The sequence below is a fragment of the Procambarus clarkii genome, chromosome 49 (genome assembly GCF_040958095.1).
Source record: "Procambarus clarkii isolate CNS0578487 chromosome 49, FALCON_Pclarkii_2.0, whole genome shotgun sequence".
Classification (NCBI taxonomy): Eukaryota; Metazoa; Arthropoda; class Malacostraca; order Decapoda; family Cambaridae; genus Procambarus; species Procambarus clarkii.
Genome location: NC_091198.1, coordinates 7,641,983 through 7,669,713, shown reverse-complemented (window position 1 = coordinate 7,669,713; position 27,731 = coordinate 7,641,983). Strand labels below are relative to the sequence as shown.

Genomic DNA, 27,731 nt, shown 5'->3' with positions numbered 1-27,731 from the left:
CAAATGGAATGCATTAGGGGGTGATGTGGTGGAGGCTGACTCCATACACAGTTTCAAGTGTAGATATGACAGAGCCCGATAGGCTCAGGAATCTGTACACCTGTTGATTGACGGTTGAGAGGCGGGACCAAAGAGCCAGAGCTCAACCCCCGCAAACACAACTAGGTGAGTACAACTAGGTGAGTACACACACACACACACACACACACACACACACACACACACACACACACACACACACACACACACACACACACACACACACACACACACACACACACACACACACACACACACACACACACACACACACACACACACACACACACTATATAGTGTAGTGTACTCTATATATCAAAATATATTACTTTGAATCCCGTATCAGTCACTAAAAAAAATTTGGGCTACTCTTATTACAAATTCGCTACTTTTAGACGGGCAGCTCGCTACTTTCAGCAACTTGGAGGTGGCAACCCTGGTCCAGTGTGACCCCGCGCCCGCTGCCTCTGGCAAGTCTACACCAAAACAAACTGCGGCTCATCTACCTCGAACAAATTACCAACAAAAATGTGCCTCTTTGAACAAATTAAGCTTCTCCACGAGAATGGACTCCATTCAAATCTTATTGCCCTGGTAAGGAAGTATATAAGAGGCATATTACATATTTAGTTTTGCTTGAAGAACCATTATCTGGAGACCACAATTTTGTTTTCTGTTACTAGATTAAATATTAGAATATAAAGACTTAAATATTGGCAGATTTTCATGATGTTATGAACTTGTAATAATAATGTAATTTAATATTCAAAAGTAATGCAGCTAAATTAAAAAAATGTTCTAAGAAATACTTTTGTCAGATTTATTTACACAATTTTGATGGCGTGCATATAACGGCGAAACCAGGACACCGAGTTTAATCTTGTAGCTGGGTTGATACCTGGTTATTACTCTGCCTATAGGGGTCACTGAAAAATGTAGGGAAATTTTTGGCCTTAAGAGTTGCAATATTTCTGTAAGACAACATTCTTTGACTGCCCAGGCTGATATACCTGGTTGATGGGGTTCTGGGAGTTTTTACTCCCCAAGCTCGGCCCGAGGCCAGGCTTGACTTGTGAGAGTTTGGTCCACCAGGCTGTTGCTTGGAGCGGCTTGCAGGCCCACATACCCACCACAGCCCGGTTGGTCCGGTACTCTTTTTAAAAAGTGAGTGCTCTAGTTTTCTCTTGAAGATGTCCGCGATTGTTCTGGCAATATTTCTAATAGTCGCTGATAGGACGTTGAACAACCGCGGACCTCTGATATTTATACAGTGTTCTCTGATTGTTCCTATGGCACCTCTGCTCTTCACTGGTTCTATTCTGCATTTTCTTCCATATCGTTCACTCCAGTACGTTGTTATTTTACTGTGTAGATTTGGGACCTATCCCTCCAGTATTTGGTGTCTGGCAAATATATTGCTTGGAGTCATTGGGAAGTTAGTATATTTCAAATTTTCTGGTTTGTTTTTTGATCACCTGGCATTTGCTAGGGTGAGGGTGATGGGTTTCTGGGTGATGTGATAATTAATTTGAACAACTGGGTTTTGAACTTTGTCATTTGGCTCAGGATGCTTAGATATTCTACTATAGCATTAAAATTCTTCTAAGAATTTTACTCTAACGACCCAGTGTAAATTATGGTTCTTAAAGTTTATATTGTCTGGGGGTCCTCTCGTCTCGAAAGCTAGTTTTCCATATACCTCTGTGCTGGTGAGTAGAGTATCACTCCTCATTTGAAGCACAGTCGTCAGGAGTTGCTGGGAATTTGCCACACAGTGGTGCCAAATTTGTTGCCTACCTGCCAGAAGTTAGGCAAAAATTTTGTAAAGAAACTGAATGATGGCTCAATTGGTACCTTTGTGGTGACTCCAATAAATCTCAAAATCTTCAATAACGGTTACAACCAAACTCATTTTTCAGAACTAAATGCTTGTTTTTTTTTTTTTTTTTTTTTTTAGGAAAAAATGAACACGGTTAATAGGGTACATTGTTACATAAAGTGTGTTGTTGACTGGGTTACGTAAGGATTTATCAAGAGTTTGTGCCTCTGTTTCATGCTTATTGTTTAGGGCAGAGGTCCTATCATCTATTCATAGCAATACCTATTGTGGGAAGAAAACAAAAGAGCACACAGAACACTGGAAAAATAAGGATGCTATATATAGCTGGAATAAAACTTGGAAATATGGTGAAGACAACAACATGGGAGTGTGGGTGAAATAAGGTGATGAAACCTGTAACTAGAGATGAGTGTGATAGTTATGGTGATAATGATGGTAGTGAGCACCAAAATATTCTGAATGGTTTGACAGTAACATTGTTTGCATGTTTCAAGATGCCAGAGTGGTTACAGAAAGAATCAGATGACCCTGGGTATGGTCTTCTGACTGAGGAAGAAATTACATCTAATCTTACTAGTGCTTGCTTATCAGGCAAGCACTAGGTGGAGGATAAGGATGATATACCCATGAAGGTAGACTTGAAAAAAAAGGTCATTGGTGTTGTTGATGCACTTTTTAAGGTTCAGTATTCTGTAACCTAAGTAAAGAAATTGATATTTTTTATTTATAATTTAGTTTGATCAATGAACATGTTTTGAATGTGGCAAATAAGAGTCAAAGATAAGTGAAAATGGACAGATGTGAGACCAAGCTCACCGCTTTTACAGAATTAGCAAGTAAATTCGGAGGCAGGACCCTCTTATTAAGAATCAACTGTAGTTTCCTCAAGCAGTACTAGTGCATTGCCATGACCACCTCTGCAAAAACAAAGATAGTTTTTTCAATGTAAATTACAGGTACACTTAACACTTTCATCCGGCGGCAACACAGTTTATGTCCATTAATACTCTCACGGATGTCCGGCGGGGACACATTTTGTCTGAAATTAATGTAGTTGTTTATATTCCATTTATTATTTGATTATTATGGGACTAGTTCTAAAATGCACACCTGTAGATTATGAACACTGTGATACCATAATGAACGACTTAACATGACAATTGAGGTCAGAACACTGGAAAAATAGAAATACCTGTAGTTGTGTAGTGATGAGCGTCCATAATTAAAATATTTGTTAAAAATTCCATTTATTGTTCAATTATTATGGGATTAGTTTTAAAATTTGCACCTTTATATTGCGAACAATTTGATACCAAAATGAACGATGTGACACGAAAATTGATGTTATCAAACTGAAAAGAGTAAACACATTTGTGTGCAGGTTTTGCGTGTGTGCCAGTGGGTGCTCACTCACAGGAAATGCTTGGCCAACTTCCGGCTGTACTGTGGGGGGTGGGGCTTCTGGACCTTATATACATATACCCCTGTAGAGAATTCTATTGCGAACAAATTGATACTAAAATGAACGACATAGCACGAGAATTGAGGTGAGAAAGCTGAAAAGAGTATACACACATTTAGTGCAGTTGCGCGCTCATGGGTAATGCTCAGCCGATTTTTGGGATTGGTGCGGGTGGCACACTGGACTTTTTGACCTTATATGCATATATTTCTGTAGGAAATTCTATTGCAAACAATTTGATACCAAAATGAACGATGTACTGTACCACGAAAATTGAGGTGAGAAACTGAAAAGAATATACACATTTTAGAGTGGGCGCATGCTCACGTGAAACGCTCGGCCCACTTTGGAGTGGGCTGGGGCGCGCACGCTGGGGACGCAAAAGTGTTAAGGTAAGTTTCTTTATTCTTGCAAATATATTTTTCTCTTTACAGGTGTAAGAATTTCCTAACAAGTATTGTAACAAGTATTGTATTGCAAATATTATAAAAAATTTAATTCTTAAACATATATTACTGTGCTAAGGGAAAACTCTTATCAATACTATATTCTATAATACAACACAGCAAAGAGGCAGTATGGTTTGTCTCTTAAAAAAAAAAATAATGTGCCATGGGTTTTTACCAACACCTGTTCCTAGGTTTGCCAATCCCAGCTTATTGGTTTACCAACACTTGGTATTGTTAATAAAGACATTATGTATTGAATCCTGAGGATGTTAAATACAGAAAGTATGACACTAAAATGTACTGTATGTACATAGAATTATAAATGTAAAATATAAAAAAGTATTTTTTGTATTTATTTAACATTCAGATGCTAAAAAATACAAGCATAAGATAAGAGGTTTATATAAAGGAGAATTTTAGTAGAAATCATAGAAATGTGATGTAAAAAAATTCATGTATTTGGTATCCTACAAAAACTGATAGGAAATGTAACATTGGTGTTCCCTTAACAACATTTAATAGAAGTTTATTCAGAAAAGACCAGGGTAAATGCTGGTTTGGAAGTGGGATTATAGAATTATGGAACAAGTTGGAACAAATTACTTCTTTCCCCTTTTCATATGTATTCACTCCTCTCACTCAGTCCCCCTCTACCTCTCCTTTTCAATTTTCCACTCCTTCTCTCTCATCCCTGTCCCATCTACCTTTCCACCACTATCCATTTACCCCTCCCTACCTTATCATCCCAAAGGTAGGTAAGGTACCCTCCACCAGCAGTTCGGCTTTCGGTAGCAATTTTTTAACCAGGTGGAGTTTGTTTTGGGATGTCTACATTTCTGGGTGCCTAACCCGGTCGATGGCTCACATGGAATGCTTCCAACCACATGGGGGGGTTTCCATAGGCCATTACTCCTCGTGCCTCTCTGAGGGGCCAGGTTCTGGCTCGTGGTCCCTGGTAGACAAGAACTCCAATCAAATTGACTGATGTCACAGTCTAATACATTCATATCAGCCCAGTAAGCTCCGAGGAGCCTCTGGAACTCGCCTAGGAAATGATGTTTCATTACATTCAAAGCTGATTTTGTCCAAAATATATTTAATGTTGTATTTTTCAGGGCTGCTTGGTACTAACTGTTGCAGAAAACCAGCCAGAAAATTCCCTGTTACCAGCAGCTCGCTACCAGACTCTTGTTTATGTGGGCCGTTCACTGCAAAATCAAGGTGAATACAGGCGGGCAGAAGCTACATTTAAGGAGGCGCTCCAGTATGCAAAATCAGCTGCCAAAACCAAGGTTGCCAAGACCTCAGAAATGTTCAAGGATGGGTTGACAGAGATAGGTGAGAAGCATTTGTAATCCTCTGCACTGTACAGTACAGTAGTTATTTAAATAAAAAGTTACACAAATCCATTAGAGTCTGTAGGGTCTCTTAACACTAACACACAAAGGAAATAAAACATTGCAGTCAGTAAGGTTTAATAAGTATAAACATGAGTCCAGTAGATCTACTGCTCTAGAAAATATTTGAAAAATAGGTCATATTAAATACAGTATATTCCCCAAATTACTGTAATTTACTCTAAGCCATTGTTAAATGATATTTTATTGTTTGTAATTATACATACTCATATACTTTATAAGAATTTTTAAAGATAATTATCAGGAGAAAGCACTAAGCCATTACAACTACTTAGCACTTAATTTAGGATTTAGGAGACGGAGGATAGGAATTATGCTCAACCACTTGGATTTGTTAGGATTGCATACCAACCTGCAAGAAGCGAGACCATCGCTCTACCATCCAGTCCAAGTAGTTTGAAAAGCATTTTTAATGTAGTAGTATTTATACATATTTTGTTCATATTATTTTCAACAAATTTAATTTAAAAAAATACTCTTGGATTTGGCCAACTGCAGAATTTCTGCAATTGTCTTGTGCATCCATTGTTGGCTGTATTTGTGATGGATGAAAAACTTCCAGTTTAGCTGGCACCATGAAGGAATGAGTCATTCAATTGGGCATTCACTACTACATATTCAGTGTTCAATAATTATTATTTCTTGCACTAATCCATTTAGTTTATTCTTTCCAAATTAACAGATGTAAAGTATGCTATGGCCGAGTGCAACATTGCTGTTCGACAGTTTAGTCAGGCTCTCACACTTTTGGAGTCCATCCCACAACGGCATCGCACACCCAAGGTCAATATGGGGTTGGGACGCCTTTACCAGCAGGCTGGAATGGAGAGGCCTGCTATAACAGCTTATAAGGAAGTGCTAAAAGTGAGTTTCACATCAGTTGCACAGGCCATTAATTACCTCTTATGATAGATTTTTATGGTTTTCTTTGTCTTCTTTAAAAACAATTAAAATTTTGCTGTTACAGTATATTTTAATTTGATTTCTCAAGAATGCATCACTCCATATGTAACACGAAATATGAAATCATGTTCTACATTTCTGTTAGATATGTTAAAGCGCTTAGACAAAAGGTTAGCTTCAAATAAATTATATTCATTATGGTGTTTACATACCCATAAATAATTTCAGAACTTCCTCTTGCAGCCTTCATTGGTGATTGCCTGGTCCAAGATCCCCATTACAGTAGAAACTTGTCAAGTTCTCTCTTGAAAGCTTCTGGTGTTGTTCCAGCAATATTTCCTATTCATGCTGGCTGGAAGTTGGAGAGTTTTCTTCCTATGATGTTTACTTTGTTCTCCAGTCATGCCTATGGCACCTTGACTTTCCATCAGAGATATTGTATGCTTCTTACAGTACAGTCAGTTCTTGTTCTAACAAACCTCACTCTATCAAATTCATAGACTATTTTAAGCAAACTTAAATGCAACATAATATTTTACAAATAATATACTGTAGATTTTAAAATATTTGAAAAATATAAAGAAAAGTACTGTATGTGCATAATGTCTAGACGTGAATCTAATAAATGTGTTGCACATATGTTATTTCCACATGTCTGTGCCCTATGAAATTTTAGTGCTTCTTCTTGTCGTCAGTTAAGATGGTGATGCATTTTCTCTCTTGGCTGTTTGTGGACTGTTGGCTGATGCCAAATACTGTACTGTTGTCTCTTATTGTTTGGCTTTGGCAAAACCTCTCATGTTAGCTTTTGATGTAGTCATCTTGACATAGAGAACTCTCCAGAGAAGACAACTCTTGCCGTGCAAGGGCTGTGCTAGGGAGCACATAGGGATGGTAACCCTAAGCATATGCATATCCAAGAAATCTTAAAGCCAGGCTTACACAACACTGCAGTGCACAAGAAAAGCCATCAAAAGCAAAGACCCAAAATCACTTAGCTGAACAATGGAACCTTCACAACAGAGGCTCGACCTGGAAACTACAGCCGTCAAGTGACCTTGACCGCATCAGCACAAAAACTGGATCCCTGGAGGTGGTGAGCACCTTCCCTGTCCCCCAAACGAGTAGGGGTGATGGGGCGAACACGGTCAGGCTATTTGAGAGATTAGATCATTTGTTTACATAGTTGGGAGAGTTCATTAGAAGGGTTTTTAGGCTTTGGTCTCTTTTGAACCCCAGCAGTTGTTTGCTTTGGCTCTCTGGGGGTCATTCCCGGTGAGATGGGGAAATGTCACTGCTCCCAGCGGCTCTTGAGGGGGGGAGCAGGTTCTGGCTCTGGTCCCCAGTAGGCCTTAAATCTCTACAGCTAATGGGAACCATCTCGGTGTATAGCTTCAGGAACCCACAAGGGACTCTCCCCAGAAGGCTACCCGTTCAACCAGCATTCCGAAGAAATTAATTCTGTTCAAGTAGGAGTATAAAAATGAGTCGAGGTGTTTCAGGTGATGTTCAACATTTAGAAACAGTCACATTAAATATTTGTTTCTCTTTCTTATAGGAATGTCCACTGGCACTAGAGGCTGTCCAGGAACTTCTCAGTCTTGGAGTTCGAGGAGCTGAAGTAGCATCTCTTATGATTAATATTCATGGAAACTCAGCAGGAACAGAGTGGTCAGTATAATAGAGTATTGTATATTCATGCTGTTATTTAATGCTTCGGCTTACCTTTTTCTTTTATTATAAGGGTCTTGTTTGGGATTGGTCTTTTTTGATTAACATTTCACAGTCCCTTGTCATGCTTTATTTCCTTAGCATTATATTTTCTTTGTAGAGCTAAATGTTAATTTTATAAGTTTAAATTTCTCATTTAAATTTTTGTACAGAAGTTAATTAAATGCTCTGCTATTTAGCCTCCCACAATGACTCATAATTTAGGCACCACCTTTCCTTTCCATCACCATCTTCCCTACCCTACGTATTGATCATATCAACTCATTTTTTTTCTTCTAGCTTATAGCTTTGGTATATTTAACACCTCTAGCCTCTCTCATAGCTCTTGTTTTTTATTTCTGGAAGCCATTTAGTTGCATGTCTTTTCTCATTAAAAATTTGTTCCAGATTTGTATATTTTTCTCAATTGCCACTGTACACCTTGTATTAATGTTTACACCTCTGTATGTTTATGGTACAGGTATTGGGGAAATTACTGTATTTGCATGGCTCTCTCCAGCACTACCACCTAATTATGATGCAATGATCCTGCAGCTCTCTCAAACCGTGTCGTGTGTGTGTGTGTGTTTTATGTAAAAGCATGCAGATAGGACAGAGGATGGAAATGCCTCCTTTGTCCATCCTTGAGAGTTGGCTAATATATAGTTTCCTGTTTTCAGGTTGTCTCTCTGGGTTAAAGGTCATGCATACCTACATAGCCGGGATTATTCAAATGCCATAAATTCCTTCAAACAACTGGAGGAGAATTCTGCTCTTAGTAGAAATGTTGATATTTTAGCTACCTTGGGAGAAACATATTATCTGGCTGGGGACTCTAAGAATGCTCTCACATTGCTTCAGAGGGTAAGTTGGTGTGGAAATAACAGGTGGTAGTGGTAGATGCACTGTCCATTGATGAATTGCTCTTTTTCTTCCATGAATTTGTGCTACAAATTCACAAAGGCCGTGATGAGGGTTCGAACCTACACACGTGATGTTCCGAGCTGCGCCTTGGTCAACTGTGCCACAACAGTTGACTAAGGTGCAGCTCGGAACATCCTGTGCGTAGGTTCGAACCCTCATCACGGCCCTTGTGGATGTGTTCATTTGATATTTCACGCTATTGTGATCTCTGCTTATGCTACATTTTCAGTAAATGTTTGCTTATGATAAACAATTTTAATTGTGATCAAGAATTATATAATAGCATGTTGCTTTTGTTAGAAAATTCAAGAATATAGATGGAATTTTTTAAAAACCATTATTTGCTGAAGTCATATTACTCATCTACTGAGTACAATGTATATAAAATTTTCTCCTTTTGGTAGATGATTATTATTCATGTGTTTATCTGATTCCAGATAAACCCAATACAGTTGGGTTTATCAATATAAAAAAATGTAATGGTAGAGTAATTTTATATCTTTAGTATTTTTAGACAAATTAATCACCCCTTTTTAAATGAGCAAAAATAGTTTTAAATACAAAAAAATTAATTGGCCCCTTTTTATACTAAGCTGTTGGATTGTTGAGATAAGCTCAAGATATCCAGGATACTATCTCCTATTCATGACAGAATACTGGCTCCTGGTTGTGGAAAAATAGTGGAATATTATTGGAATGGATCCCGAGTGCAACTAAAAGCTGGTTTTAATATTGGTATATGTAACCTATTGCATTAGAGGGTGGAAGACTACTATTAGTCTGGTCATGTGTTGAAGTTAAACATACACAAATTTAAAAAGCTATACAGTACTTAATTTACTGTTGGCATGATTTTGGCATCAGACAAAGTGCTAGTACACGTTGTATAGTTCCAACACCTTATTTCTAATCACTATTAACCCTCAAAGTGTGGTCATCGTGATGTGCTGATTATCTAGTACAATGCAATTGCCATTTTGTCATTTTTGGATACTGATGTTGCTCATGTGGTTCCAATATCTCGGTGGTGACTCCCAGCAGTCATGGAAGACTAGAAAATAATTTGGAGTTAGATGTCCTTCAGCTCCTGGTCTCCCATCATTATATTGGCACTTACTGGGCCAACAAAAAGATCTTCACTGTATGTTTCTTTAGGCATACCTTTTAATTCTGCATGCTGATTCTTACATTTAAATATATTTCACATGAAAAATATACAAGTTGTTTTTGTCTGGTCTTGGCTCCCCTCACAACATAATACCACTATCCAGATAAAATAAGGGTACATATATGCTTTTTTTTTCTTTATTTTTTAATACAGATCTGCCATTTTGTAAGAAAAACAAGTTAAGTAATAATTCATTTTTTATTTAACTTTTTCTTATGTTGGGCATAACAGAAATTACTCCAGGAGGCCCTATTACCACACAAATCTTGCACTCTTGCAAGTTTTCTGATTTTTTCAGTATTTTTTTCACATACAGCACTCTTTCCTTTCTTTCAATGGTCATCTGTCTCTGGCATATGACGCACTTTTTATTTATATTTTATTTACCCTACTCATTAAACAATTCTCAGGCATTCTTCAAACATGTCCCTACCACCCCAAGAGTTTTGGGCCTCCTCACTCCACCATCTCGCATTTTAATTCATCACTCATTTGATGACCAAATTACACATCAGAAGATGAAGAAACAACAATGTTTCGGTCTATCCTGGAACATTATCAACCTTGTGCCACAAAATCAAATCAGTCCCAGAACCTGAGATGAATATGGTTGTGCCGATATGCATCCTTGAGGTCCAGAGACACCATCCAAGCTCCAGCCTATAAAATCAGGCTCACTTGAGCCAAGGTGGTCATGCGGAATGTTGAACAGGGTATAAAAGTGTTCAAAATAGAAGATTGAGGTTTTAAAATAGGTCCACCGACTCCCTCTTTGGGACTGGAAATAACTGACACCCATCAAAGGGATGAGGTTAATTCGACCATCTCTGAGGCCAACCATCCCACATGACCCAATTTAGAGCCAGGGAGGATACCCGACCCAAAAGCCCAGATCCCAAGAAAGGGGAAGAGACTGACTAACTCCACTGCAGACCACAGGAAACTACCTGAAAAGCCCACAAATTGTGGAACCAGAAACTGGCAAAAGGAGGCAGATCTTTCCCACCCCAGTGGCGGCATCAAAGGGGTGAACTGTGAAAGGGCCAGCACGTACCACGTGTGGAACCACCCTTTCACGATGCATAGTTGTGATGTCTAGCATAAAAGGAACTCTCAACAGTTCCTTTCAAAAACTTGTCAATAGCTGGCTGTCCATCCCCAGGGCCTTGCCTGTCAGGCACACTCCTGAATGCTCCAGGGAAAAACATTTGTCAGTGTAGCGGCAGTGCTGGCGGGAACCATAAGAAGGAACCCAGAGCACATGCAGCCTGAATCACAACAAAGCCAAGCCCAAACAAGCCAGATAAAAAATTTATATGTAAAGCAAAAACTAAAATATAAATAGTACAAAGCAAATAGCTCCTGCAGGAACAAGTTCAAACGGCTAGCACTTAGGTTGAAGTAGAGGGGCGTGCGACATTTGAAAGACCCTGAACAGTACTGTCCAGCTAGACATTGGTGAATGAACTGAGTAAGGAATGAAGATGGGCTGCATGTGGAAGCCAGGCTGCCTGATGCTGGCATTCTGTAGTATGAGTTTCACACCAATTTTGAACCTTTCTCTTCTGTGTGAATCAATTGCAAAGTTGCTTGGTGATTTCAAGGCTTCAGTTTTTATTAACCCTTCACTTGTGTGTAAAGGTTTACCGAGTTTCTAGATGCTTTCCTGATGTGGTAGTAAATTGTCCTCTCTCTCTCTCTCTCCAGCCCATCTTCTTGAATTGTCACAACAACACAATAATGATGTAGTAGATTGCCCTAAAGCTAACCAAACTGAAGACCCATGAATAGAAAATATGATTGGCTGTCAATTTTGCAAGCTGCTGTGATTTATAGTACTGTACATATGTTGACTGTGGGGATTTATAAATCAAAATGTGATGTACTATTTGAGAGGACAGATTGTGCAATCTGCACCTCTGTGAGGGGAGCCAGGTTTTGGTTTTGGTTCTCGGGAGGTCAAACAGATTTCCTACATTTGATGTGACCCATTTGCCTGAAGCAATCTCAGTGAGATAGCTTCAGGGAACCACTTCAGGGAACCACTGGGTGCCACTCGCCTGAAATTGCAGTATAAAATCTGTATTCATTTTGAGATATTTTAATCTGTTACATTCTTTTAGGCTCATTCAGTCAATCATCTCAACTTGCGTGGTTCCGACTTACTGGCATGCTTGTTGGCATCAGACAAGAGGAATCGTGAGTTGGAAGAACTGGCTATGGCAACAACGGCTGTGACTGATGCAGCACCTCAACCATGGATCACAATGGGCTATTACTGCCAGCTTAGTAAAAGAACTACAAAAGCCATCTATTTTGCACACAAAGTAAGTATATTATTGGTAGTGCATTATTTACAAGATATTGTTTTTATTCAAAATATTTTTTCTTTAAATGTTATATAGCGAATCGTGTGGGGTATATTTATCACCGACAGTACGAGCAAACCAGCAACATATGTTTCCCAAACAAGGAGAAGATACGTGAACAAATGTTCAATATATGTAATTTATGTTCAGTAAATATTGCTTTGATATTGAGAATTGTAATGAGTCATTTTGTTTTTGTTTTTTGGTACACATTGAAGTGAGGCATGTGAACAGGATTGATTCATGAAATATGTCTGTAATGGGTTCATGCTTGAGCCTGTATTGGGAACTTTGGCAAAGAGTTTTCCTTTTCTCACTGCTTGACCTCTTTCTGTTTTGATAGCTGGTCTGTTGCCCTGCAGACCCACAACTATTATAACTCTGCAGATCAGGCACTTCTTGTAGAAACCTTAACCATTGTCTGTCACAAGAACAAAAGTTGTTCTGAAAGAAAAGTATATTTTTTTTACATTGTTAATTAGAATCCAGGAAGAACAGTTTAACTAGTGGGGTGAACAATATGGCAGGAAATGCAGAATAGAACCAGTGAAGAGCAGAGGTACCATAGACACAATCAAAGAACACTTTATAAATATCAGAGGTCAACAGTTCTTCAACATCCTCCCAGTGAGCATAAGAAATATTGCTGGTACAAACATGGATGTCTTCAAGAAAAAGCTGGATAGTTTTCTTCAGGAAATGCCAGACCAACCGGGCTGTGGTGGATGTGGTCAGCTCCAACCAACAGCCTGTTGGACCAAGCTCTCACAAGTCAAGCCTGGCCCCGGTCCAGGTTTGGGGAGTAAAAGAACTCCCAGAACCCCATCCAGGCACAATCCAGGTACTGAAGGAAGCGTCCAGAAAGTCAGTGAGACTTTACAGACAACTGGAGGGTTCACAGAAAACTAAGCTTCAAAACTGCCAAATATCTCCACAAACAATTCACACAGAACAAAGGAATCTGTTGCTGATGCCATACAGACTAGTACAGCTTATAGTACTACCAGTCTGTCAGATTGTAATTACCTAAGTATAATACCCAGGTCACAGAGATATACTAACGTAATTGAGGAAGCACTATTCCTAAGAGGATACCAGGTAATATTAACCCTTAACATGCTAGGGGTATAATATCCTTTCTTCCCACAGGCGCATGTAATTTTGAAAAAAAAAAAAAAAAAAATTCTTCCTAACCTGTTAATTTGTGTTCATTGATCACGGGAAAAATAATAAAAAAATCGTAAGTGGCATATATTGCCCGCTATAGGGCGGGGAAGTCTGGCAAAAAATAGGCGCTGACTCAGCGTGCGTCTCAGGCGGCCTGTTGCTCGCCAGCTGTCAGGCCGGAGTTGCCACAAAGAGATAATTACCTAATTATTTCAATATCTCTGATTGATTTTTCATAGTTTTTTTGCTGTAATATTATTCAATAGTGTGTAGTTTGATATATTTATATAATAAAATGAGTGAATCATTGCTGTACTCTAAAATATGGTGTGCATATTGTTGATTCAATTATGTTCATCAATCAGTGAACAAATACTTTGTCGGTTATTACACTAAAAGCACAGGTTATATATAAGTATCTGCATGTTTTGTTCACTATAACGAACCACTAAGTAGCTATTATGAGTCAAAAAGTAACGAGGAGTGACCGCCGTGTACCAGCTCCCGCCCTCCCTCAAGTCATCTGACTCACCCACATTCTCCTCCCACAATACTGTTTTTGCTATAATTCACTATATACAGACGTTATATATAAGTATCTACATGTTTTGTTCACCATAACTGTACATCTAAGCTTGTATGGTGAGTAAAGGCACAAAGACGTAGGACCTCACACAGTCAGTTGATGGCTGCCGCCCTCAAGGCCAGACACACTAATATTTCTCCTCCAACAATACTGTGTGGTGTTATTACGCTATATACACACATTATATATAAATATCTACTTGTTTTATTCACCATACTTGTACAAATAAACTGGTATGGTGCCCAAAGACCATCGTGGTAACCAGTAAACAACACCACCGTCGTCTGCACAGTGGCGTCGTGCAGACGACGCCACCGCCCTTACCAAAATGGCGGCTCCCAACCTTCTCTTGCTGTTTATACCCTCTATACACATGTTATATATAAGTATCTACATTTGTGTTCACCATAGCGAACCACTAAGCTGGTATGGTGAGTGCAGTCAATTAAAGGCGGCCACACACACTCAGAAGACATCGCCACCACCCTCCCTCCCACAGCATTACTCCTCCCGCCATGGCGCACAACGCTAAATATCACCACAATCCTGCTATTATCAGAACCCTGGTCAGTTTTATCACAGTCAGGTGTCTTCAGTAATAATATCATCGCTACATAAGAGCATGAACAAGTATATTTTGGCTTTTTTAGGCGATGCTGTGGTCACAAGCTGAACAGCAGTGCTGTTAGCTCATGCTGCGTGCATCAGGCTTGGTTGCTCACTCAATACTGAGGCCAATAACACCTGGGAGTTTGGCCCACGATTTTTTTTTTAAATGGCGTCTGTTTACAAGAGCCCTGATGAAGGTGTGATGAACCCCGTGTATCCGTGGGCCGTTTAAATCTTGCGTAGTACTCCAACACGTCATATGACATGATGCGCACTGTAAGGGTTAAAAGGAAAGATATAAAGGGGGTGAAGAAGTAGCTTTACTGGTACAAGAACACTGGGGCTTCGTAGAGATAGAGATCTTGGAGGTAATCAACCAGAAGGATTTATACTGGCCATGATAACAGTGAGGACTATGAAGATAGTATTATTTACAATTCTCCATCACAGGAAGGTCAAGGGAGGAATATGATAAATACAAGAAAACATGCCTGAAAATAGTAGAAAAGATGGCCTCAGTGGCAAGGAGAGCCAGAGCAAAGATCCTAACACTTGGAGATTTTAACCACAGGGAAATAGACTGGTATACAAAGGATCCTTGCAGGGGAGTTGAAACATAGAGAGCAAGATTGTGGCAGCATATCAAGTAGCCAACAAGAAAAAGAGGTGATCAAACAGCTACCCAAGACCTGGTGTTAATCCAAGATAAAGACAATGTAGAGAATTTAAAATTTGAGGTACAGTACCACTAGGAGCCAGTGATCACTGAATATCGTGTTTGATTACATTGTAGAACTGAAAGAGATATTAAAAAAAACGGACAAGGTGCAAAAAGAATACATTAGAGGGAATTACAGGAGTGTTATGGATTATATACAAGAGGTTCATTGGGAGACTGAAATAAAAGAAAAGCTAACAAATGAGATGATGCAACTTATAACAGAAATGCAAAGGCGTAATATAACAGTTCATACCTCTCGGGAGGAAGGTGGATGAAAGGAGAATGGCAACTCCACGGCTCAACAATGTAAAGAGGGAAAAGAAGACAGAAAGGGCATGGAAAAAGTACAAGAACGTGGGTACAGAGGCAAATAGGAAGGCACTAAAGAGGGCTGGGAAAGAGCACACAAGAATCAGGACAGTAGACCAGCAGTTTAAGAATGACATTGCGGCAAAAGAGCTAACCTTGTTGCACAGCCATGTATGGAGGAAAACGATGGTATGAGACCCTGTGATTAGACTTCTAATCTGTAAATTAACATTAGAAACATGCTTTTAGATGTTCTCTTAAAATACTGGGACTGTCTTGGCCATGCCTTCACCTAGCTGTATGGCAAATAGGAAACATTGTTACCAATTTTAAAAAATAAGTTAATTAAAATGTGAGCGCAGTATTTTATTCCAGGCTTACCATAGTTAGGGTGTTTAACCATGTTAATGATCATTTGCCTTGTTACCTGCAGGTGCCTAATTTTCTTCAAGTAGTTGCTTGTTTTGTTTCACTCACATTTTCTATATTTCTCTTGTTTTTGGGTTGATATCTAGTTCTCAAGCTCCCTTCACCTCATAAAAAGAGCAAGATTCTCCTCCTGGTTTTCAGTAGACAATGGCAGGTTTCAGAGGATGGGTGTACTGTGTCTTCCTAAGGCATGGCAGCACCAGCACTTGGCTTGGGGAGCTACTGAGGAGGCTCTTCCAGAAAGGAAGAAAACCCTTATAAAAAATGGCTTTGGCAATTAAATAACATTTTAATTAACAAAAACTTTGGTGATTATTCTTATTGGTGGTTTTTATGAGAATGGTGTATGCCCTGGGAACACTTAGTACCTGGTATTGTACAAGACCCATATTTTTGTTAGACATTAGAGACTTTTTTTGTAACTATGTTAAATCATCCTTATTAATGTTATATTCAGAAATAGCAGGTCTTTTTCTTACTATAAATATAGTAAAAGTGCAAAATATAAATTTTAATTTCTGGGGGAGCCCTGGAAGCTCCAGGGAGCCTCCGGGTCTCACCCAGAAAATGGCGTTTCATTACATTCAACGCTGGTTTTTTGTATCTACTTTTCTTCCCTTTGTGGGAAAAACAACTTTCAGGTTGTCACAACCAAAGGTCTAACTGACAACTTTGTCTCTACCCAGGCAAATGTGTGTTTGAGTGTACACTTCCTATAATCTTTGTACTTCCTCTACTACATTACATTGCCATGTGCTTATCCTGAGATATACAAGCTCAGGGATACCAAAATCACATGGAAAAATATAATTAATAAAATAAAAAATATAGCTTTGTGAACTTAACGTTTATGGGCATCAAATTCTAATTCACTGGATTACCTTGTTTATATGGACTCCAAATTTATTGCAGTAACCCTGTTTTATAATTCTATTGGTGCATGCAATTACTTGTTGGAGTGGGTTCAAGTGAAGCAGTACTGTACTACAGTACTAACACATCATTATTCCAGGCTTGCTCTATCAACCCACGCAGTGTTGAAGGTCTTCTACTGAAGGGGACATTGCTCTTGGAACTCAAGAAGTTACAAGAAGCTGTCATGCATTTCAGAGAAGCCATGCAAATTGCACCACACAGGTTTGAACCACACAAGGTAAGTTAGAAAGTACTATTTAATTAAGTACTTACTGATGATATTTTGAGGTGGCACATAATCTGAAATACAATTTATTTTATTACATGGGCCTGGTGTTATTGGTTATCCACCTTTTCTAAACAGGGATTAGTAGATTGCTATTTGGCAATGCATCGATCCAGAGAAGCTGTGACAATAGCCAGCAATGCAAGCAAGTTGCTTGGCCAAACTCCAAGAGCTCTCACTGTAAGTTTTTATATTTTTCACTTTACCAATCATAATTGTTGTAAGATTTCTGTTAGCAAGTTTGCTTTTAATATTCTTCACTGTGTAGTGGACCATGGCACAGGATAGGTTAATTTGTTTTCTCTAGATCTTCTGTACAACAGACAAGGCCTTTTTCTTTTTTTCTTTCTTTTCTCTCTATTTTTCTCTCTCCCTTTTCTGGTGGTGCTGATGCTCCTAATAAAACAGCAAGTTTTTAAGTTTATCCTACATCTTATTTGTAGCCTGACACTACAGCCTCATTTGCTTGGTATGTTTGCTATTTGTATCCTTTAGGAGTAAACTGAATTTAAGGCAAAGTTACTATCATGTAAGGTACATGCTGAACCAGAAAGTCAACTGTGTGCCACAGCCTTCATTTGGTCAGTTGATGCATATTACATGTTCAGCGAACATTTTCCAAACGTTAGTAAGCCTAGGAATGAATGAGTGCTAGTAGAGTGATGCCCTATTAAATGGTACAGCCAGGAATCTCTTCCCTGCTCCTCTCACTCGCCCGTGCACATGCATGCAAGTGTTCATCGGTGGAAGCTGGACATGTAATTGAGGCGTAGAGATGTAAGGGAATTCTTGTACTATTTACAGGTGGTCAGCAAGTGGAATATATTAAAAGAAGAAATTGTCAAAGTCACTTCCATCCATAACGTTAAGAAAAAATTATAGAAACTTTAATGTTTAAAAAGGCGATGTATAACCATGCCAGTAATATAAATATATAGGCGATATATAACCATGCCAGGTTATATATCGCTAGTATGTGAGGCATAAGGTGCTAGATCTCACTCCCTCACGGTCACTGATAGATAAGTACGTACAGGTAAGCACATGCTTATACAGAAATGTCAGTTTTCCATTTTTGTGGTTCCCTGAATAAGTTACCAATAAAGTTAATGACTAGTCTAAATAAATTTTGCAATAAGGGTGTGAGAACAATGACCAGAGAGGGATCGCCTAGAAAGAAATGTCTAGTTTGCCCTGTTGCTGTCCATCCTTGTGACCTGTACAGATCATGGGCCCAGTTTTTTTTTAATTTTTTGGGAGGCAATTGAGCATTCATTCCCATTATATCTTTGGCTACAAGCATCAGCAAAATTTAAGAATATTTATGAATTCATCTTTTTTTTATTATTATTATATTCATGCATTCATTCTATTCTTTCCATATTCTTATCTTTCTCTTACCTGCTCCTTACCCCTCTTTTCACCCTATTATGCTATATATTTCACTGTACCTTCCTCTCTTTTGTTACACGACTTGATAATGGTCCAAGGATGGAGCAAAACATTATCGTTTCTTCACGTTCTGATATGTGGTTTGGTCATCATTAATGTATGTGAATCATGAATGTGGTTAATGTGGGATGGCTTCATCAATTAATAATTCAGTTTCACGATTTTTTAGTGACATAACCAAGGGAAATATTCGGCTTTGTCATTTGCACTCAATCCAAATATAAAATTTCTAGTTACCCTTTCTTTAAATTAATACAGTAGTGTATCTGTTTATCTGCCCTTGTAAGTATATTTTGATTCCTATATACAGTATTTGTTTTTTGTTACAGTTATATGCATCTGTTCTACTGAAGGACACTTTGACAATAAGCAAAGGGAAAACACTTTTAGAAAAGGCATTAAAAGAAGACCCATACCACCTCCCAGCTGTTTACCTGCTATGTGAATTATATGAACAGGTATGAGTGCTTAACATTTATTTGTTTAATGTAAATGTGTAATTTCATAAACCTACTTGCCCATTAATTTATAGTCAGCCAGAGAGCAATGAAAGAGTAAAGTATACTTCTATTATTAATCTTTAAATAGCTCCAGTCATTATCTGTGATTACCTCCTCTGCTAGAATCAGCAAATGGATTTTTTTTTTGGACATTAGTTTTGTGAATTATTTTTTGCCATGCACACCACAGTGTAGGACTTTTAGTTAGCCGAGTAATTGAAAGATTAAGATATTTTTGTAGAATTTTGTCAGTGTTTTTGCTTGCTTGTTTGCAGCTGTGTGTTCCTAAGGTACATCAGGTGTGGTTCTTAGTGAGTCATTCCTGTGCCTAGGTTTCCTGCTTGATTTTTAAGCCTTTAAGTCTTGGTAAACCCCTCGCTCTGTCTGATATAAACCGGTTCCCTCAGCTGCTCTTGCTGTGGGGGGGGGGGTTGCAAATTTTAGAATTCCTTTGTCTTATTTTTGTGCCAATAGATCATTCTTCCACCTCCACTAGTTGCCTGTGGGCAACCCACCCTCCTGTTAAGATAATTCTGTACCTATTGTGATGATCATCAATAGTCATAAATTCATACATACAGAGGAGCCTCGATTAACGAATTTTATCCGGCACAGCACCGAGCTCGTCATGTGAAACGCTCATCTTGCGAAACAAATTCCCTCATGAAAAATAGTGGAAATAAAATTAATCCATAGTTTCCCCATCGAAAAACATCAATATGATATTTCATAGAAAATGGAGCAGCCTACCTGACATACACAGAATGAACCTTTTTGACATTTTTTCTTTTTTCAAAATTGTTCAAATTGTTTGTCTTTTTTCATTCCTCCCCTCCCCCCTCAGGAAGCAGCCCGTAACAGCTGTCTAACTCCCAGGTACCTATTTACTGCTAGGTAACAGGGGCATCTGGGATGAAAAACTCTGCTTATCTGTTTCCGCAGGCACCGGGAATCGAACCCCAGACCACAGGATTATGTATCCAGCGTACTGTCCACTCAGCCACCAGCGCCCTGTGTAACTGTGTCAAAGGCTTTCCGACAGTCAAAGGAAATGCAGTATGCCCACTCTTCTCTTTTTTGTTTCATCTTTGTCACCTGGTTGTAGAATTCTATTAAACCAGTGAGGCAAGATTTGCCATCCCTGAACCCCATGTTGGGGGTGTGTTACGAAGTCCCTTATCTGCAGATGTGCTGCTAGGTTTTTTGTCACGATCTTATCCATCGCCTGACAACTGGGTGGACTAGCGCTTCGGATTCGTAGTCCTGAGGTTCTGGGTTCGATTCCCGGTGGAGGTGGAGGCGGAGACAAGTGGGGAAAATGTATCTTTCACCCTGATGCCCCTGTTACCTAGCAGTAAATAGGTACCTGGGAGTTAGACAGCTGCTACGGGCTGTTTCCAGGAGGGGGAAGGGGGTTAACAAAAAGGAGACCTGGTCAAGGACCAGGTCGCGGGAACGCTAAAAGCCCCGAAATCATCTCAAAATAACCTCAAGAGATCACCTTGCAAGGTACACAAGTTAGGGACACTGGCCTGTAGTTCAGTGCCTCATGCCTGTCACCCTTTTTAGGACTACATTAGCTGTCTTCAATATATCTGGTAGGTCTCCTGTTTCCAGTGACTTACTATACACTGGTGGTGTGAATTGTATTGGGTGGAGCTATCCAGGATTTAGCATCAGGGAAGCTTTGAAGAGTCCCACCAGAAATAGGCATTTCATTACATTCAATGTTGGATTTTATTTACAGGATATGCGTTACGAAGCTGCAATAGAATTATTACGTAAACAGGTTGCAGTACAATCAACTAGTCGTCTTCATCAGATGCTGGCAGACTTTTTTTCACATGTTCATGATGAGGAAAAGGCTGCACACCATTTTGGAATTGCATTGAAGTAAGTATTATTTAATGTTACAATAGATAATAAGCTTCATTGGATTATGAAAGTCTCATTATCTTCACTAATGAGACTAGCATCCAGTTGTAATAAATCAGTCATTTTAGAGCCTGAAAATGGATTTACAATTTACAATTTTGTTTAATTTCATCAAAGATTGACAGTTTAGTGTATGTGCTAATGCTAAAGATTGCTTCATAAAAATGTTTGGGAGCTGTGGCAGCTTAGGTTTTAGCATGATTTTAATACTGTACTCAAGATCTAAGTTTTGATTAATGTTGATTCCATCAGCCATGAACCTAGTAATACTCGTGCCTTGGAAGGAATGCAGAAGATGGAGGCTGCTCCTGATGCAGTTGAAGCTCCTCCTTATGACATGGAGGTGGAGGATATAGCTGATTCTGAGGTAAGATAATTTAACCTAATTGTCTTCTTATTTTTTCTTTAAGTCATTTTATTCTTTAAACTGATAGTGTATTGACTTGAGTTGCAAAACAAAATTTTGATTTCAGCTCAAATGTGATATCCGAGATTATAATTCTGATAAATAAAATAAATTGGTAACCTTAAAATTTTACAACAAATGACTAGACATCCAGTATAGGTTTCAGCAGTTGGTGTGCATTTGCCACTTTGTTTGTGATTCTGTGTATTAACTCTTTACATCACCCCAGCCCCCTTTAGTTCATTCATTCATTATCCTTCATCATTGTCCAGTTTCCTACTTTTCATGGAAGACATCTGCCCTGAGGAAAAAAAAAAAGAGGAACAAGAGTCAATGAAGGTTAAATTAAGTAAAAAGATGTCACTTGTTTATTACATTATGACTTCAGCTACCTGGAGTAATACTTTGCTATACAGTACTATGACCATTTAGTGAGGCAGGGAGATGATTCACGTAAAAAGATTTGTCTGTTCTGTATCCTTCAGTAGTTATCTTTAGTTAAAGATACTGAATCATTAGAGTTGTTAGTAACAATTGGGCCTTTAACTTTGAATGAATACTAAACACCTTGGACCAAAATCTGGTATTACCACATAGGTGAGGAAAGTGTAGGGATCATAGATCAACCCCACACCACAGTGAATTTCACAAAGTCAAACCATCAACTGAACAATTCAACACTCATAGAGGCAACAAACGACACAATTTGAAAACCTGTCACCTGGTAGTTTTTCATGTATCACAACCCTTGCTTCAAGAACCCATTACCCTTCACTAGGTAGCAGCTCAGGTCTCGCTGAGTTCCGTGCCAGCTGTTCCCTCACTCTCGAGCCTTATTTGTTCTAGTTTACTAGTACCTACTAAAGGTGGGACATCAGTCTTGAACCTAAACTAAGCAGGTTTTTGCCTTTTTGAGATGAACTGTTCCACATAGAGAACTTTGTTGCTATTACTAATATTATCATATATGATTTCACAGTTGTGTAAATGCCAGCCACATTTTATATCTCCAGTAATTTCAATCACTGTGGTTTTTAACTAGGCTTCTCTTCCCTAGTACCTGCTCGTGTTCCATTGGCCACCCACTCTGAGAGTTTGGATCTCTCCTCTTAGGTATTCTTATTTTGTTACCCGTGTCCTAGATTATGTATGGAACTTGGTCACACTGCAAAATCTGATTTCTCTAATCAAAATCTATTTCAGGGAGAAGTGGAAGAAAGTGATCTTGAAGCTGTTTGGTCAGATGTGGACTTTTCATTTAGTGGCCAGTAGCATAGTACCATCTGAAATGTTTACCACATGGTCAACAACTAAAGTCGCACCAAGTTGTCGATGCTGCATTTGCTGTGAGCATAATCTGCCGTAACTGATTAGTAGCATACTTTTGTACACAGTATTTGTAATTTAGTGACTGGAAAACTTTGTCCTTGATTTACACACAAAATCATATATGAATATTTATTGATTGTACTACCCATCTTAGGACATTGTATTTATGCAGCATTTTCACATGCATGTAGATATAATTGAGGATGTTAGGATTTCAGTGCTGTATTTTATTTATTTGATGAACAAATTATGCTTATTAATACAAGAAACACGGCATCATGTATAAAGTGCGGCATCATAATGTATTTATTTTTCTACGTAGACCTTCCTTTAAAAGTCCAGTATACAATGTTCATTGTGATATTTTGTCATTACTATATAAATGTTCTTAGAGATGCTCTTATATCTCATTTGTTTCATGATTATTTGTTTGCAATTCTACTGTTTTTGTTCCTGTAAGGAAGAAAAATAGAAACGTTGTTTCTTACAGGAACAAAATGGCCTCGGGTGCTAGCTCGGGAGTACCAAGTGAGTGGGTTGGAATCCTCCTCAGGGCTCCCACTGATTTTCTCATTGTTACATCATGTTAATGTGGCTTCATTGTATATTTTTCCTGTAATTCATTTTGTCACTTTAGGTGGGCAAAGATACTCTTTATCTCCCTCTGGAAGATCCTTACAGAGACTAAAAAAAAATTGAATGAGCTCCTCATGAGAAGCAGATACAAATTCTTGACAAACATTGACAGACACCAAAATAATACAAGGTTAGATGTTGGTATGGTAGAATGATAAATATTGTGCAAAGCATAAAATAGCTTACTACCATATTGTGCTTCCCATTCTCCCTCATCCCTACACCAGAACCTCTAGGCAAGACCTGCCCCATCAAGTGGTACCTCTTTAGGTGACGTGCATTCAAGTTGTCTGGCCAGATAAAACAACTCATATGCTTCCAGGATTCCAGGCAGCAATGTACATTATTCTGTTCCAACTTGAGATGTTATAGTGTCGTCGTCATGCTCACAAACCATGTTCAGTAGAGGGAGCTCGTACAAGTTAGGGTCTTCACTGGTCTTCACTTCACAGAGAGAGGGAGAGAGAGAGAGACTTGACTGACTTATCCCTTCAAGAGTACATGTACCCTCCCTGCATCACTTGCTCCACTAACTAGTGATAACTGATGATACTATATGTTGACATCAGTCCCTGATGGCAACATGTTGATTTAGAAGGATTCCTAGATGTTACATGAACTGTGTTAATATTATCATTGTGCATATTTTATTCATTAATAGTAAGTTGCTAACCTGTGAGACTTTGGTAGATTTGTTTTCATTAACTCTTAGGCTGCGATTATCATCTACTGACTATCCTTAAGGGACTGCGGTAATCAGCAAAAGACAATTTAAACTATTATTGTCTGAGTTTCACATGTACGATGCAGATATGGATATAAATGCTCTCTGTAGACGTAAATAAAGAAAAACAAACGATAATACAATCAGTGAAACATCCGAGGGTAAAACAGGAAGCATCAGCAAAGTCGAGCACCAGGCATTGACAAGTGCCAGATGTAGCCTTGCAGAGCGCCTCCACCCAGTGAAACGATAAATATTCACTTGTGTACAAATACATAATTAATAATTCTATAATGAAAAATTATTTTTAGGATTTTTTTTTTTTTTTGGTACATAGGCGAGTATGACCATTTTCCATAGCTGCTGTCTACGGGTTAAAGAGTTTGAGTGGTAAGATTGTGAAGAAATGTGTAAGAATTTAAGTTTATTGGAAAGTAGGAATATGGCAAAAGTACACACAGAAATCACAATAGCGTGATGCATCAAATGAACAAACAGATTAATGGCAGCGTCTGGGATGATCTCGGACGTAGGTTCGAATCCTCGTCACAGCCCTTGTGGATTTGTTCATGGCAAAAGTAGACTGCTGAATAAAACGATGAGTAACACAAGGTAAATGGAGGATATATTGCAAAAGGCAAAAATTTTGGGAATGCAAAAGGGTTAAAGTACTGAGAGAACTTTCAGAAACCGTAGAAAAGTAAAGGTCTAAAAAAGGCAAAAGGAAGGAGAGTTGTTTTTTTTTATACAAAGTTATGGGTTTGAGAAACCCAGTAAATACTTTGACTTTGGATCAATAGGACCTCACTAAACAGAAAATTAAATAGAAAGGAAAAACTCCCAAATAAAAACTGGTTCTTAAATATCTTGTATACAAATTGGATATTTATAAACAAGTTATGGAATGGAAGGATATAATAGTTGAGGCCTAGACATACAGTACTGGTACTTGTATTGATTAGTTGTCAATGATTCCAAGGATCAATATTCCCATGGCCCGGTCTCTGACCAGGCCTCCTGGTTGGTGGTCTGGTCAACCAAGCTGTTCAATGCAGCTGATCACAGCCTGGTTGATCAGGTATCATTTGAGGTGTTTGTCAAGTCCTCTTTTGATGGAGACAAAACTTGAAAAAAGGATGCACAATGAGTTTGTCTTTGAAAAAGATTACATAATGTAGAAAGGGGACAGGGAAGTGAAGAAAGTAGATGAGCTAGCAATATTAATAAAAGATCTGTTAGCATGAGAGATAATACAAAATCCTCATAATGTAGAGGTCCAAATAACATAAATGGAGCTTAAATAAGAAGTCTGTTATGGTGGATAGTAGTACAGTAATGTATATACACTGCTCCATCAAACAATGCCTGGGCACAAGAACACTGAGAAAACATGAGGGAATGGCAACTGAGCATTGTGAGAGATATAATTAGGATAGCCGAAAGGAGGTAAGATTAATTTTAACTGGGAGCTTTAACTAAAAATCAATTTACCTCTATTGAAAATGATGTGATCTAGGAATGAACAATTGGATTTCTTTCCAGACAGAACAATCATCTATTCAACAACAAATAAATAAAGCCACAAGGATGAGAGGTGATGAACTAACTATATTGGACTTTTGTGTTCATAGAGTGAGAGGAAGAGATTTTTAGGTAAAATATTTGGCACTAGTAGGCAGCAGTGACAATGTACTAGAAATAGAATGTGGGATCAGCTCGCCCCAACCTCACAAGCAATTTGGTTGGGCTCAAGGCCAGGACAGGGAAGGTCCACTGAACATTGATCCTTAACTGTTTACGCTTATTCATCCAGAAGTAATTGGTGGATCTGGTTATAAACCGATTTGCAGTTTGTGTTCCAGAAAAAATGCTAAAGGGAAAGGAATTGGTAGGAAGTTGAATTTCAGAAGAGGAAGATGGGTACTTCTGAAGCAGTTCTTTGGAAAAGTAAATGGGAAAGATATGTGAGAAAAATATTAAAATTACATGTACTGTATGAATTATAGTGAGAGATAGGTTGGAATTCAGTAGTCTGAATGAATGCACTTCCATCGTTTTCAAGTAAATGATGGGGTAAGTAGGTAAGCCATGAAAATGAATGGGTAAATGACCAGAGTGCATGGGTAAGTGGTGGGAGTAATTGGGTTGTGGTACAAAAAATTGCAAATTTGCTCATTTTTGGACATTGCTGGTAAGAAATTCGGCCAAGATGAATGTTCGGTTAACTCAAATAAGGTGAGCCCCATATAATTCAGATTACCGAGCCTAAACAATAAATTACTGTAGTTGCAAGGGTTGTATGATGGGTGAAGACAACAACACTGCACAACAAGATAAATAAAATATTACCAGGACTAGTTATAGGTAGCCCCTCCCCTTCCCTTGTTTCATTTCCCATTTTCTATATTACATGGGTTTAATTGTATTAGAATTAAAGTTCCATTGTAAATTTGCAATCTTTGGACTCTTACCATACATCAGTTCATTTTAAAGCCTGACCCTTGAAATTAACCATTTTTTAGTTTTATAGTGTAATACTGTTTTTCCAGAATAATGCATGTGGGCCTATGGCTCCATATGTGAATATACAGATAAAAGAATTCAACACACAAGTGAATTTTTTTATCAAAAACAATGACGTTTATTTTTGTATATACTTTAGTATTTTAACACACACGATAAAAATACCTGTAAATGCTTCATTAATTTAAATGCATCAATAAATATGTAGAGACTATAAATTTTTACTTTCCTGGGTAGAGCTTAGGCATATTATGGTTCATTAGGCTCTGTATCACAGATGCGCGTTCAAACGAGACTGCAGCCTTGAAAACTAGTGAACTAACTCTCCCAACAATGATCAAAATCTCTTAAAACTTGTGCAACCTTGTTTGCCCCACTCGTTTGTGGGGAGGCAGCTCCCAATCAGCCGGCATCTCCACGTTCAGTTCTATGCAGATGTGTAGTATGTGCCGGATCACTTCTCTGCTGCTCTGGCTCCAAGTGTTCTGCTTTTCAGTTAAGTGGCACAAACAGGGTTCTGGTAACCCAGTATCTTGTCAGTGTGCCCAGGCCCCGGCACCCTTATGTGGCTTTGGGTTCTCTCAGCCAGAAATCCTCGTCTTCATCTTAGTTCCTGCAGTGCTCTCTCCTCCCTGGTAAGTGGCTTTTTGTTTTCCTTTTCTGTTGGTAGTTAGCTTCAGGGAGCCACATGGGGCTCTCTCCAGAAAACCAGTGTTGAATGTAATGAATGCCAATTTCTGGGAGAGCCCTGATGACTTTGACACCCTCTAGGTTGCTTGGGGGTTGGTTAGATCTGCCATAGAACTGTAGGTGGACATGCTGGCTGGCTGACTGGGAGCTGCCTCCATCCGAGTTGGGGAAAATGAGCTTTCAATAGTAAAGAGATTTTGATGGTTTGTTTACATTGTTGGGAATGTTCTTT

General features: G+C 38.6%; 1 protein-coding gene across 1 annotated transcript; it reads left to right on the top strand.

Annotated features, from left to right (window-relative positions):
- The first annotated feature begins 469 nt into the window (after positions 1-469).
- On the top strand, positions 470-26,963 carry APC7 (anaphase-promoting complex subunit 7). Its single transcript, XM_045750404.2, has 12 exons — positions 470-633; positions 4,906-5,128; positions 5,891-6,072; positions 7,670-7,782; positions 8,502-8,685; positions 12,037-12,240; positions 17,116-17,256; positions 17,383-17,484; positions 19,086-19,214; positions 21,004-21,149; positions 21,444-21,558; positions 22,801-26,963. Exons 1-12 carry the CDS (start codon positions 568-570, stop codon positions 22,867-22,869), a joined length of 1,674 nt encoding a protein of 557 aa, XP_045606360.1. The 5' UTR covers positions 470-567; the 3' UTR covers positions 22,870-26,963.
- The last annotated feature ends 768 nt before the right edge of the window (positions 26,964-27,731 follow it).

Excerpts from the sequence above, each read along its gene's own strand:
- APC7 (XM_045750404.2), top strand. The coding sequence starts at position 568 with ATGTGCCTCTTTGAACAAATTAAGCTTCTCCACGAGAATGGACTCCAT. Across the intron at positions 7,783-8,501 it reads AACTCAGCAGGAACAGAGTG|GTTGTCTCTCTGGGTTAAAG; the intron begins GTCAGTATAATA and ends TCCTGTTTTCAG. Across the intron at positions 12,241-17,115 it reads CCATCTATTTTGCACACAAA|GCTTGCTCTATCAACCCACG; the intron begins GTAAGTATATTA and ends TCATTATTCCAG.